The 14,448-nt window shown below is 44.5% G+C and overlaps 2 protein-coding genes across 12 annotated transcripts in view; both read left to right on the top strand.

The window, feature by feature from the left end:
- Nucleotides 1-8,718, top strand: part of ZC3H7A (zinc finger CCCH-type containing 7A) — a 48,224-nt gene extending 39,506 nt beyond the window's left edge. For all 7 annotated transcript variants that reach the window (XM_003417718.4, XM_023557346.2, XM_064295601.1 and 4 more), the window contains one exon: nucleotides 1,340-8,718. In XM_003417718.4, coding sequence (XP_003417766.2) covers nucleotides 1,340-1,529 — 190 coding nt within the window. In that variant the 3' untranslated portion in view covers nucleotides 1,530-8,718. The remainder of the gene's footprint in view (nucleotides 1-1,339) is intronic.
- A 1,287-nt stretch (nucleotides 8,719-10,005) lies between these two features.
- The window catches only part of TXNDC11 (thioredoxin domain containing 11), a 75,867-nt gene continuing 71,424 nt past the window's right edge, over nucleotides 10,006-14,448 (top strand). For 2 of the 5 annotated variants that reach the window (XM_064295593.1, XM_010597305.2), the window contains exon 1: nucleotides 10,690-11,020. In XM_064295593.1, the coding sequence (XP_064151663.1) occupies nucleotides 10,784-11,020 (237 nt within the window). In that variant the 5' untranslated portion in view covers nucleotides 10,690-10,783. Of the gene's footprint in view, nucleotides 10,114-10,688; nucleotides 11,021-14,448 lie in introns of those variants that run through there. The other 3 variants (XM_023557354.2, XM_023557355.2, XM_064295596.1) reach the window with 3 other exon arrangements.

The raw sequence follows: 14,448 nt of genomic DNA, 5'->3' as shown, positions 1-14,448 counted from the left end.
GTTGTAGGCGAGGCAAACATTTTTTATTAACTGGGCTAAATCGTTTAGTTTAATGGTGGTTTCGTGGGATAGTTACAGTTCAAGGTTTAAAGATTATTTCTGGGCATATTAGATTGGAGTATTCCCCCAATCTCAATGGACCCAGTAAGTTTGGTTTCCATATGAGTTTGAAGTTCTGTTCCACACTTTTCCTCCTTTTGATCAAGATCATCTGCTGGGTCCTTGATTAAAACATTCAGTAATGGTAGCCAGATACCATCCATTTCCTCTGGTCTCATGATAATGGAGGTAGTAGTTTATGGAGGCAATATACTCTGCAGTCCATTTCCTTCTCTGAGTCGTGAGTCTCTTTACTCTGCTACTGCAGGTAAATAGAGACAAATTGTATCTTGCGGTGGCTGCTTCCAAGCTTTTAAGACTCTACTCACTGAACTAGGAGGTAGAGCAGAAACTCTAAAAACGTTAGGCCAATTGACTGGATAAATCCCTGAAGCGATCACCCTAAGCCTTTGAACCAGAAAAATTATCCACTCGTGATTTCGTTCCACAACTGTAGTCATCTTTTCTCCTCTGAAATCAGTATTTTTCACTACATGGTTTTAATCAAGGTAAAAATAGTTTAAAGGACTGATTTCTTTATTGTGGGTGGCAAGGCAATAAAAGTATTTATTTTTCTAGGCTTAAGATTCATAATTAAATATTTTATGCAAATCAAAAAGCTAGTGGATGCTGTGAGACCAGAAGAACTAGATGGCGCCCAGCTACTAGTAATGACCATTCTAATCAGGGCCACAAAAGATGGATCCTGATACAAGGGGAGAACAATGTGAAAAAGAACTTAAATTCTTAAAAAGTCTAGACTTACTGGACCAGTTGAGACTAGAGGACTCCCTGAGACTATTGTCGTGAGACATGCCATAAATCTTGAACCGAAACTATCCCCTGAGGTCACCTTTTAGCTAACTAACAGATTGGCTTGTAAAATAATGTTACCAATGAGTACTGTGCACCTTTTAAAAATCACTTATATGAGACCAAATGGTCGACAGTTGCTATAAAGCAGATCTGAAAGGGTAAGGGGACAGGGAAACCAGATTACTAGAAGGGAAATATCCACAAGGGAACTAATGAGAATGTTGACACCTTGTTAAAAATGTAAGGGATGTCTCTGAACAGTTTGTGTAGTAGTTTTTAAATAAGAACCTGATTTGCTGTGCAGACTTTCACTGAGAGACACTAAAATATTATTTAAATAAATAAATAAATAAATTTTCAGGAGTCCTAATGCAATTTTCATATACAACTTGCGAGCACTTACTAAGATGACTGTCCCCGACAGGTATATGAATGGGACCTGCAGGGAAGGAAACAGCTGTAAATTTGCACATGGAAATGCTGAACTTCTGGAATGGGAGGAAAGAAGAGATGCCCTAAAGATGAAGCTCAACAAAGCAAGAAAAGATCACTTAATTGCCCCAAATGATAATGACTTTGGAAAATATAGTTTTTTGTTTAAAGATTTAAACTAATATGCTGGCTTTTATGTATGTTACCTAATCAGAGCATTGACCAGAAACATTGAAAGTGTCCCAAGGCACATAGCAGGGGAGCCGCAGATTTTCTGCTTGTATTGGCGTATATCGTTCCTCCTGAGCAGCAACCCACAGTAGGTAGGAAAACAGGCTGTTTAACAGGTCTGGCCATGCTCTCACGAAACCATTGTCCTCTAATGGCGAAGTGACTGCTACCCGGTTGCCATCTGTTGAACAGACTTTTGGATGAAGTGTGTTGAGGAAGAGGCTAAGGTTATCTCTAGGACAACTCCCTGCGTTGGTCCTTCAGATGAGAACCATGGTAAGCGAATAAACACTTGTACTGAGATGAGAATACATAATGGATGAAATTCTTTACGTGTTTTAGTGGAATGAATTTGTTTGAAATAATAAAGTTTGCTACTTATCTGTATGTAGGTTGCTAAAAGGATTTTAACTCAGATTTTAAGCCAAATATCCGTTTAACACTAGTATATGTTAAATGGGGTATTTTTCTGTATTTGTATGTTTCATTATACGATAAGGGAACTGAGGATACTGTGCATTGAAAATATTTTGGAAAAAAAATCAGTTGACTCAAATTTTATTTCTTGGTCTTTTGCTGTTTAAATGATGATTTTGGAAGATTAAACTTGTAATGTTGGTATTGTGTTGTGTATGGGCCAATATTGCCTGTAATAAAAATTTTATATAGAGATGTCTCTAATTTTTTTTTGGTGTGGTCCTTTCCCCACAAAGAATTGTTGAAACTGGGTACTAAAATCACTGTTTTTTTAATTTCTTTAACCCTTTTATTTAAGGAATTATTGACAGAATCCAAATGGAACAGACATGGAAACATCTTTTCCTTGCATTCTCAACTGACCTGCCCTTCTATTGTGACTGACATGGTAACCTTCTAGGGGATCTTCTGGGTTTCATTCGAATAAATGATTGTTGTGATTGCTAGCTGCCATGGAGTTGGCCCACAACTCGTGGCGACCTCAGGCACGATGGAACAAAACTCTGCCTGGTCTTGCGCCATCCCCATGCTCGTTTGCAGATCGGACCAATGCGATTGTTCATACGTAGGGTTTTCATTGGCTGGTTTTCGGATGTAGAATGCCAGGCCTTTCTTCCTAGTTCATTTTAGTCTGGAAGCTTTGCTGAAACCTGTTCAACATCATAGCAACACTCAAATCTCCACTGACAGATGGGTGGTGGCTTCACATGAGGTACATTAGCCAGGAATCGAACCTGCTTTTGTTTTTTAATAATATATTGTTTTTTCAGCAATGCACTGAATGCCTCCAAATGAATGTTTAACAGAGAAATGGTCAGCTAGGGCTTATGGAATTCCACAGTGGTAACTGTTAAGCAGAACACCTCCCTTCATAGGGCTGTTTAGTTATTGACAGTCACCTGGGCTGCCAGACACAGAAACGGCTAAGCTGCCTTCCCTGAGACCCTAACCAGCCTTTGGACACTGGGGACTGTGGAGCTGGAGAAGGGTCAGGGTGGGAGGGCAGCTGCCTCACGAGGACATTGCTAGTGTGGAGTTCTTGGTGGGGGTGAGGACTGGGGGATTTGGCTGATGGCCTTTAAGGACAGGGATTTGGGCTGTGATGTACCTTTAAACTTTCATGCAAAAGCTCTTACCCAAGACAGCCTTGAATGAATGGTATTTGGGGAAGCAGAAAAAGGTCTGTTCTGCAGGAGTCCACCCAGGGTGGAGAGGAGTGCACAGCCACGAGAAGTGAGAGGAGACAGACATAGAGCTGCTTAGCAGAGCCCGAGGGTGCAGAGTGACAACCAAATCCTCAGGACTCAGTGGAGACATTAGGAGACACTGGCTTGCCTCCATGTGAGTAAGGCAACTGGGACCAGCTTATTGGACAGTGCATCGTATTTGCCAAACAAGGATGACATTTTCCGTAGAACGAATGGTAGCTATATTCTGCTGAGTCTCTAGTCTGATGGCCTTCGTGATATTTTTCTTTCTCCCAAACTTTTTTTAAATAACTTTGTTGTTGAAAATATACACAGCAAAACACACCAATTTCTACATGTACAGTTCAGTTGACATTGATTACATTCTTCAAGTTGTGCAACCATTCTCACCCTCCTTTTCCAAATTGTTCTTCCCCCATTAATGTAAACTCACTGCCCCCTAATTGTCCTATCTAACCTTTGCAGTGCTGTTACCAATTTGATCCCATACGGATAGTTCTTTAAAAGAGCACAGTGCTCACACTTGACCAAACTTTTTTCTCTTTCCAGAGAGAATAACTGTCTCTGGCACCTTACTTGCTTAAAGATTAAAAAGGCTGTTTTAACCTTTGGGATCTAGGCTAGAAAATTAAAGTCAGAACCTATGGATGGTGAAAATGAGATTTTTTTTCCCCCCAACTCACCCTGCATTTTCTGTGCCTCCATTTCCAGCCTTCTCAGCTGAAACCATGTATTTGATGATTGCATTTCTGCCTAAGAGTTTCTTCCTCAGGTTTGTAGCTAAGAGCCCTGCCTGCCACAGCCTCTTGGAATCCACCTTAGGAAAATCCAAACCCAGTGCCATTGAGTTGATTCTGACTCATAGTGACCCTATAGGACAGACTGGAACTGCTCCACATGGTTTCCAAGGCTGCAAATCTTTACAGAAGCAAACTGCCACATCTTTCTCCCGTGGAACTGCTGGTGGGTTCGGACTACCGACCATTCGGTTAGCAGCCAAGTGCTTAACCACTGTGACACCAGGGCTCCTTCAGCATTAGGAAGTCCAAGTTAATTATTTTGTGGTGAGATCACACCCCAGCCTGAAGGTGGATGGTTCATTGCAGCAACTCCAGGGGAGAAGGTAGTGAAAGGGGGTAGTAAAAGGAACGGGAAAAAAGTGTGAAAGAGCAAAACCCCAACAAATCTTAACTAATAGAGGCAAGGAGACTCTGGGTGGTGCAAACAGTTAACATGCTTAGCTGCTAACTGGGAGGTTGGACGTTTGAGTCCACCCAGAAGTACCTCAAAAGAAAGGTCTGGGCAATCTACTTCCAAGAAAAACCACTGGAAGCCCTATGGACACAGTTCTGCTCTAACACACATGGTGTCACTATGCATTAGAATCGATGGCAACTTTTTTTTTATCAGTGAAAGTTTACACAGCAAATTAGGTTCCTGTTTGGCAATTTCTACACAAATTGTTCAGTGGCAACTGGTTTTAGTAGAGGTGACAGTAATTGCTGTGTCTACTTGAACATGTTTATCCCCACAATTTTTTTTAACATTAAAAAATTATTGAATCTGGAAGGCATTATGCTGAGTGAAATTAGTAACAAAAAGACAAATACTGTATGAGACCACTATTATAAGAACTCAAGAAAAGGTTTAAACACAGAAGAAAAGAACTCACTAGATAAAAAAGTAGGTAAGAATTAGGTAAGGGGAAAGACAACACACAATACAGCGGAAGTCAGCAAAACTGTACTAAACCAAAAGCTAGTAAGTTTCCTGAATACAACCAAACACTTTGAGGGACGGAGTAGCAGGGGTGGGGGTCTGGGGACCATGGTTTCAGGGAACATCTAGGTCAATTGGCGTAACAAAGTTTATTAACATATTCTTCATCCCACTTTGGTGAGTGGTGTCTGAGGTCTTAAAAGCTTGTGAGTTGCCATCTAAGATGCATCAATTGGTCCCAAGCCACCTGGAGCAAAGGAGAATGAAGAACACCAAAGACACAAGAAAAATATGAGCCCAAGAGACAAAATGGGCCACATAAACCAGAGACTCCATCAGCCTGTGTCTGGAAGAACTAGATGGTGCCCGGCTACCACCAGTGACCGCCCTGACAGGGAACACAACAGAGAGTCCCTGGCAGAGCAGGAAAAAAGTGGATTGCAGAACTCAAATTCATGTAAAAAGACCACAGTTAATGGTCTGACTGAGACTGGAGGAACCCCAGAAGACACGGCCCCTGGACTCTCTGTTAACCCAGAACTAAAACCATTCTCGAAGCCAACTCTTCAGACATAGACTAGACTATGAAACAAAATGATAACTCGTGAAGAGTGTGCTGCTTAGTTCAAGTAGATGCTCAAGACTAAAGAGGCAGCTCCTGTTTGGAGGTGAGATGAGAAGGCAGAAAGAGATAGGAGCTGGCTGAATGGACATGAGAAATCTGGGGTGGAAAGGGGGAGTGTGCTGTCACATGATAGGGATTGCAACTAACGTCACACAATAATATGTGTATAAATTCTGTATGAGAAACTAGAGCTATAAATTTTCATGTGAAGCACAATAAAAGTTAAAAATACATATTTTTGAAAAAATTATTAAAATATAAAGCACATAACAAACTTCACCATTTTAAAGTATACCATTCAGTGGTTTTTAGTCACAATTATGTACAAGCATCCCTAATTGTAGAACACTTTCATCACCCTAACAAGAAACCCCAGATGACCCAATTCTCCTCTCAAACCATTTTCGGACTTGACTGGGGACCTGCCCTGCTCTCCCCATAAAACCTCATGATGTGATAAATCTCTTCATACCCTCTTGCTGCAAAAAATAAAAGAAAGAAACCTCACACTCACTAAGCTGTCACACTCGATTCTCCATTCCCCCTTCCTCCAGCTTCCAGTAACCACGAATCTCCTTTCAGTCTCTATGGATTTGCCCGTTCTGGACATACAAATGGAATCATGTCTTCCTTCACTCAGCATCATGTTTTCAAGCTTCATCCAAGTTGTAGCATGCATCAGTACTTCCTTTGTATTGTGAAATTATATTCCATTGTATGGACTTATCACACTTTGTTTACCCATTCTTCAGTTGATGGGCATTTGGGTTGTTTTTGCTTTTCCGCTATTATTAATATGAACATTCAAGTGCAAGCTTTTGCATCCCCCCAGGATTTTGTTGGCTGCCGTAAGCTGCTACATCAGCCCTGGGGGAGCGTTTGGGAGGTTGTGGGACAGAGGGAGAAGTCCTTCCTACTCCTTGAGGTGCTCCTCCCTCTGCCCCAGTTTTCTCACCCTGGCACTGAGGTGCCCTGGGCAGAAAGGCTGGTGCGCGGAGGTGAAGTTTCTTTATTATCTTCCTCTTTGGTGGAGCTGTGTGATCTTTGAGGACTATTTGCAGAGAGTTCTCCGCCATGTTTGTTTTCACTTGGTTCCAGGAACTTACAATGGTTGTGGGGAAAGTGAGGGACAGCACATTTCCCAGGAAGTTGGTGCAGGTTTCAAACCCTTTTTAGCTGGCCTGGGGAGGTTAGAATACAGACTTCTTGTGTTTGTTGTTAGGCAAGGAAAACCAGTTTTGGAGTCAGTTCTGTGGTCTTGAGACAAAGCCTTCAAGGAACACACGAGCCAGGCCCAGAGGGCCCAGGCTCAGCGCCTGGGCTTCACTCCTACTTTACCTGTCATCCTGTGCCATGTAAGGCACCTCCTGCTTTGTAAGTAAATACTTGGAAGCTTTAAAATTAGTTATCTCTGGCTCTAAGAAAGGCCTTAAAAACCAGTTGCTGTCAAATAAGGCTTGTGGAGACCCATGTGTGTCTGAGTAGAACTGTGTTCCATAGGGTTATTTGCTTTTTAATTAAAAATTTTGTTGTTGAGAATAAATGCAGCAGAACATACACCAATTCAACAATTTCTACATGTACAATTGGGTGACACTGATTACTTATTGCACCATAGGGTTTTCATGGCTGATTTTCTGGAAGTAGATCATCAGGCCTTTCTTCTGAGGCATTTCTGGGTGGACTCAAGCCTCCAAACTTGGTTAGCAGCTAAGCGTATTAACCGTTTGTACCACCCAGGGAGTCCAAGGAAGGATTAATATCTGGGATACAGTCTCAAACCCCATCAGCTTAATAGTATAAAATGCGGTCATGGAAGCTCTGATACTGCTTGATGTGGACAAATTAGGGCTGACCTAACCTTTGAAGAGCAATTTTGAAATAAATTTATAATCGTTCCAGAAGAACATTCTGGTGCCAGAGCAGCAGTCCAGATGTCCAGAGAGAGAAGAGGAAAAGAACCACCCTTTTGTTATTCTGGGCAGTTTCCTGGCCTCGAAAGGTATTATGGATCTAATGAAATAACCTATAGGCAGCAAAAGTACTTTGAGCTTTATAACCAAACAAAGTAATAGCGATCTTATAGAACAGAGTAGAACTGCCCCATATGGTTTCCAAGGAACACCTGGATTCAAACTGCCCACCTTTTGGTTAGCAGCCGTAGTTCTTAGTCACTATGCTACCAGGGTTTCCTGGGCCCCCTGCAAATTCTAGAGGAGCCCTGGTGGTGCAGTGGTTAAGCGCTTTGGTTGTCAGTTCGAATCCACCAGCTGCTGTGCGGGAGAAAGATGTGGAAGTCTGCTTCTGTAAAGATTACAGCCTTGGAAACCCTATGGGGCAGTTCTACTCTGTCCTGTAGGGTCACTATGAGTTGGAATCAACTTAATGGCAATGGGTTTAGTCTGGGTTGGTGCAAATGCCAGGAGCTTTATGAAGTTTCTGTCCCAGCAACCTATAGTGTATGGGGACTGGGGACTTTTGACTGTATTAGTTCTTGTTAGTGATATACCATGTGACTCACATACACAGGAAGAGAACTAGAAATGGTAAATAAGAAGGTTAATATAAAAAAAAATTATAAATGCATTTTTATTCATCTTAGGTTCTTTAAAAAGACACGATTATATAAAACAATAATATAAGTCTATATTGTTGGATTTATGACTCAGAGACCAAAAAGGGCAATGGTATCATTATAAAGGGAGGAGGGAATGGAGCTGTACTGGAGCAGTTTCTGTATCTTACTGGAATTAATTTAGCATAAATCTGAAATAGACTCTGATAAATTAAAATGTATGTTGTAATCCCTAGAGCAACTACTGGAGTTCCTGGGTGGTGCAAAGGGTCGATGTACTTGGCTGCTAACCAAAAGGTTGCAGGCTCAAATCCAGACAGGTGCCTCAGAAGAAATGCCTGGCGATATGCTTCCAAAAAATCAGACATTAAAAAGTCTATGGAAAATAAAGTATTGAATTATCAAAAAAAAAAAAAAAAAAAAGCACAATTCTACTCTGACACACATGGGGTTGCCATGAGCTGGAACTGACTCAATGGCAACTGGTTTAGAGCAACTACCGAGAACATGACAATAAAAAAAAAAAGTTAAAAGAATTAATGATATAGTAGAAAATATTAATTAAATATAAAAGAAGGCAGTAAAGAAAGAACAAAAAAGATATGAGACACAGAATACAAATAGCAAAAGAACGGGCATAAATGAGCTAGTGTGTGCCCCTTGTGGGGTCTTGGTGGTTGGCACATGGAATGTTCCAGCCCACCTGGCAGCAAGGTAGCTGTTACCAACCCCACTTTACATGGAAACAGAACCAAAGGGCAAGTGATGTAATTTGCACAGGTGCCACACAGCTGACCTGTGGCAGAGGTGAGGTCTTAACTTCTGACTCTTCGCCATGTTTGGGTTTTTCATGTATGTGTATGTGTGTGTGTGTGTGTGTGTGTTGCCTCAGTTCCCTCACATCAGTATTTTAGTTTTATTCCCCTACTTTGTAGTGATCAACAGCAGAAGCCGTCTTGATCTCAGGCCCTTAGGAGCTGTGTAATTCTGAACATCCAGTCACTCCCCAGGTGCAGAATCCCTCTCCCTTAGGGAAACAATTACTTCCTCTCACTTTCAAATCACATTTTGTCCCTCACACACTTCTTTGTAATCACAAAACTTATTTAGAAAGGACCTAACATTTAGAGCCAGAGAGGAACGCTTGTTACTGAACACCCCCCTCGGACCCAGCATTTTGCAGGATTGCTACACGTATAGAGTGGGACGCAGCCATCAGAAAACGGTTTTCCAGCGGGAAGAAACACCCTATCCGTAATTCCCCTACCCCGCCTCCAGAAGCCTCAAATTCAAGATCTTGCCTAAATTGGGGCACCCTGGGGCGGCTTCTCAGCCAGGGCGACTTGAGTCTAAATTCTTCACCTACTAGCTATGTGACCTCTGTCAAGTGAGCTCTCCAAACCTCAGTTTTCTCATCTGTAAAGTGAGTATGGGCGGCACAGACTCTCCTCACAGGGCTGTGAAGCAGGGGGACGGTTCTCTGGCACAAGAATTTAAACGGATTTAAGTCAGAGACATTCGGAGTTAACAGTAAATAACATTTATTGAGCCCTTAGTAAGCAGCACTTTTCATGCATTATCTCATTTAATCCTCAAAACAATCTTTTAAGAGCGGTACCGCTATTACTTCCATTTTACAGATGTGTAAGGAGAAGCACAAAGAAACACAGAGTGACTTCCCTCCCGTCCTCGGGCACTTGTCGTCGAGGCACGCGCTTTCCTTCCGTTAAAAAAATTGAAACAAACAAACAACCCGTTGCGGTCGAGTTGATTCCGACTCATAGCGACTCTATAGGACAGAGTAGAACTGCCCCATAGGGTTTCCAAGGAGCGACTGGTGGATCGGGACTGTTGACCTTTTCTTTAATAGTCCTGGGTCTTAACTACTGCGCCACCAGGGAAAACGGCATTTATGTCCTCCCGGACCCATGGTGAGACTAGTGGGCACTCACTAGGGGACAGCCTAACTACTGCGCCACCAGGGAAAACGGCATTTATGTCCTCCCGGACCCATGGTGAGACTAGTGGGCACTCACTAGGGGACAGCCACGACTGCTGTTATCACCACGGCTCTTAAACCCAGTGGGTCTGCGGGATCGAGGAACCTTTAGGACCAGGTCGGCCAGATCTGCGACTACCTGCTGCCCAACGCTCTCCTGAGGTCACCGACGTGGTCGGAGTCGGGGTCGGGGTCTGGGTCTGCGCAGACTCAGTGGCTTGGGAGTGGGCTTGCTGGCGGGGGGGCGGGGACGGCATCGCACAGGTTCCTGGGTACGGGGGCGTGGCCCGCCGCGACGGTGCGGCTGCGGGCGCTGGGCGGAGGCGGTGTCCGCGCAGGCGCCCTGGCAGGGGGCCGGGCCTGTGGGCCTGGGACGCGGCTGTGGTCCGGGCGGTGGCGGTGTCCGCGCAGACTCCGTGGCTGGGGGTGGGGCTGCTGCGTGGGGGCGGGCTCGGCGGCGGCGTGGCTGACGTGGAGTGTTGGGGTTAGCGGGCAAGGCGAGCTGCGGGATTGGGGAGCGACGGGCCGGGCCAGGCCCTAGGCCCTAGGCTACGGCAGTGGCGGCGCTATAAAGCCGGCGGCTGGGAGCATGTAATGTCGGAATGCGGAGGCCGCGGCGGCGGCGGCAGCAGCAGCAGCGACGACGCCGAGGACGAGGGTGGCGGCGGCCCCGCGGGCTCCGGGTCCCTCAGCCCGGCCCCGGCCGGAGCCTCCTCGGCGGGCCGGCTCCGCCGCGGGCTGCACGGCGCCTCGCTCATGGCGCGCCGGCGGCCGGAGCTGCTCTGTGGGGCCTTGGCGCTCGGCTGCGCGCTGCTCCTCGCCCTCAAGTTTACCTGCAGGTGAGGCGACCTGGACCGCGGGACCCCGGCCCGGCGCCCCTCCGCCCCGCCGGCGGTGCGTGAGTGTCTCGGACCTCAGGCTCGGGGGTCGTAGCGGCCCGATCCGGGAAGCCGGGCCTGACCTTGCCTGGAGCGACGGGCTTGACCCTCCCCCAGCCTGCGGCCATGACCCCCTACTTTCCCTTCTCTTCTGCTAGCCAGCCGTATGGCGAGGTTTCGGGGTGCTGCCCGGCGCTTCTTCGTCCCGTTTTAGTACCGAAGGAGGTGGGTCAGGTTTGTGAGCTGCTTTTCACCTGTTAGGATTTCTTGGTGTGCACCTGTCACTTCTGCCCAGGCTGTAGGATCCTCTTTTCTCTTCTGTTTTATTTCCCTTATGCCTCCAGTGTGGTGATTCACAGCCGTTTTGGTGTCCCAGACCGTTTGAAAATCCATGCGTTCGTTGATCTAACTTGCTGTGTACCCAGCAGGCATCCAGGTGAGCGAAGAAGATAAAAGTCCCTGCTCTCTTGAACGGACATTCGAGTGGGTGGGACAGACAGTAAGCAAGTGAACATGATATAATTTTTTTGAAAGGCTTCAGGGGAGTGCTGTGTAGGGAAGAGAAGCGATGGATGTGGGGCAAGAAGGCCTTCCTAACGAAGTGAGTTTGCTCGAGGTGGTGAGGAAGGGGCCACCGTTGGAAAGATCTGGGGGAAAGGTACCCAAGGCAAAGGGAACAGTAAGTGCTAAGACCCTGAAAACACAAGCTTGGTGTTTTCCACGAACTGGAAAGAAGGCTTCGTGTAGGCTGGAGCATAGTGAACAGGAGAAATGAAAGTTAATTTGCCTCTCTTTGGAAAAGCACACAAATACAGAATTTACATTTCAGGAGTGCTTTTGGCCACTCCGAGGAGCCCTGGTGGCCAGGGGTGGATTACCCAGTAAGCACTGGCTTTGTAGTGAACAGTTTCACCACTTTACTTACTGGGTAATCAGTTCTTGTCAAGGATTGTAAATTTGAAAAGAGTCTTTGACTGTGTAGGATGGTGCTGTGGGGTTGGGAGAGAGCCAGATGCCAGCCATACCTAGAAGCAGAATCTTTGACGTGGTGAAAAAATGTGAAATTGTTCACTACAGATGATCTGGAAGGCAAGGTAAACACCATGCTTAACTCGCTTATTGGATAATTCATCCCTGCCAGTGGCACACTTACACAGTGGTTAAGCATTTGGCTGCTAACCCAGAGGTCAGCGTTTCGAACCCACCAGCAGGAGAAAGTCATGGCAGTCTGCTTCCATAAAGATTGCAGCTTGTAAACCCTAGGGTTAGTTCTGCCCTGCCTTATAAGATCATTGTGAATTGGAATCCACTTGATGGCAATGAATTTTTGGTTTGGCCATTCTTAATTTATAAATCTATGTAGCCACTGTCTGGTATATCAGCAAAGAGGGAGATTTCAGTTCAGAACATTTTTATTGAATCTGTTAAGCACCATATGTGGCCCCTGATGTCAGAGAATTAGGGATTCTAGAGGAGAAAGAACAACTTACAATAACCGTCATTGAATATTCACCATATGCCAGGTACTGTACTAAGAGAAGGATTTCTCAACCCTGGCACTACTGATACGTTGGGCCAGATAATTCTGTGTTGCGAGGGGCTGTTGTGCTCATTGTAGGATGTTTAGTAGCATTTCTGGGCTCTTACTCACTAGATGCCAATAGTATTTCCCCCAGACAGGACAATCAGAAAAGTTTCCAGACAATGCCCAGTGCCCCCGGGGGCAAAATCGCTCGTTTGAGAACTACTGCTTTACACAAATGCATTTATTCATTTAACTCATAATTGAGAGTCTGGTATGGATCTCTTTTAAATTGCCAGTGAAGTCTGGAAATACTGTTAACCTTCCCAATTTACAGATACAGAAGTTGAGCCTTTGGTGTGTTACAAAAGCTGCTTCAAATCATACCAGCTCTAGTAAGCATCTAGAATTTGAATCCTGTACTGTCAGGAATGAGGCTTTTAACCGGAGGTCCCCCAAAAGAAAAATAACTGTATACAAAGTACTACAAGGTGAAATATTGCAAGGTGGCATTGGGATTCATTTTAGGAAGAGGTTTTCCCCCCTCGAAGGGCAGGGTGCTTGACTGTCATCAGTTTGTCTGTCTACAGAAATAATAATGTTTGCCTTGAGAGAACATGACTCAATAGGTATGAAAGTCCTTTGAGATTTCAGGAAGAAAACAGGTCTGAATCCATTTACCAGAGCCAGCAGAGCAAGATCCTTAACCTGCTTCAGGCAAGGAGCGTGGGCCTGAATGGCAGCTTATCAGCTCATTTCTGTGCCTCTGGTAGATTTGACAGGCTTTTAATAGACTCACTTATTTCTCCTTAGAGTCATCTTTGCTTGAATGGTGTCATGATACTATCTTATCATTGTACAACTGACTCTTAACATTCTGTCCCCCTTTTCTTATTGTAAGATCTTCACTTTAATGAGGACAGAGGCTTGAAAGGAGAGTTGGATTCTGTTTTATTTATTTATTTTTTAAATTTTATTTTATTAATAGCTCCAGGCCTAAAATAAGTTGAATGTCCTCTTCAGCAGAGCCCTGGTGGTGGAATGCTTAAGAGTTCAGCTGCTAACCAAAAGGTCAGCAGTTCGAATCCACCAGCTACTCCTTGGAAACCATATGGGACAGTTCTGTTCTGTCCTGTCCTGTAGGATCGCTGTCAGTCAGACCTGACCCGACCCGACCCGACCCAACCCAGCCCAACCCAACGGCAATGGGTTGTTGGTCCTCTTCAGCATCTGTTGCTTAGCTGAGGTCAAACCAGAGAGTACAAGAAAAGATTGTTTTGATGTTGAGGAATTGTACATTTCTGGACATTTAATATTTATCCTGCCTGCATTTCTGTGCATTAAATCCTCATTACTTCGTCCATCTCGCTTTTTACCCTGATTTGGAGGGAAAAATTTGTGTGTTTTTATGTGCATATGTATATAGGTATATGTACATGTGTATACGTTCATTTAGTTTTAATGTGTTTTGTAATTTGAAAGTTGCTTCAGCTCCTCTTTGGAATGAGGTGTAGGGTATGAATCTCATATAAAAATTTGGGATTGCAACTGGCCTTTTCTCTTTGGGGTCAACTCTTCAGTTTTTTGAACCAAGAGACTTCAGAGCTGGTTGCAGGAAACCATTGAGCTAGGTAGAGTTTTTAAAAATGTTAAATTCAGGAGAGAGTGTTTCTAACGGAGCAGAGGCATGAGTTTCTTCTCCCTGGCTAATGTTTGTTTTTTGACGGGTCGTTTACTGGTTTACTTAGGAGCTTCTCCGAACTTTCAGAGCAGAAATACTAAGTTGATGATTATCCTGTGTTTGTTTTGCTACCAGAGCCTTAACATATTTCCTCAGATTGCATTATTTGACACTTAAAACAGTTTG

The sequence above is a fragment of the Loxodonta africana genome, chromosome 12 (genome assembly GCF_030014295.1).
Source record: "Loxodonta africana isolate mLoxAfr1 chromosome 12, mLoxAfr1.hap2, whole genome shotgun sequence".
NCBI classification, from domain to species: Eukaryota; Metazoa; Chordata; class Mammalia; order Proboscidea; family Elephantidae; genus Loxodonta; species Loxodonta africana.
This window is presented reverse-complemented; position numbering and strand designations above follow the sequence as displayed.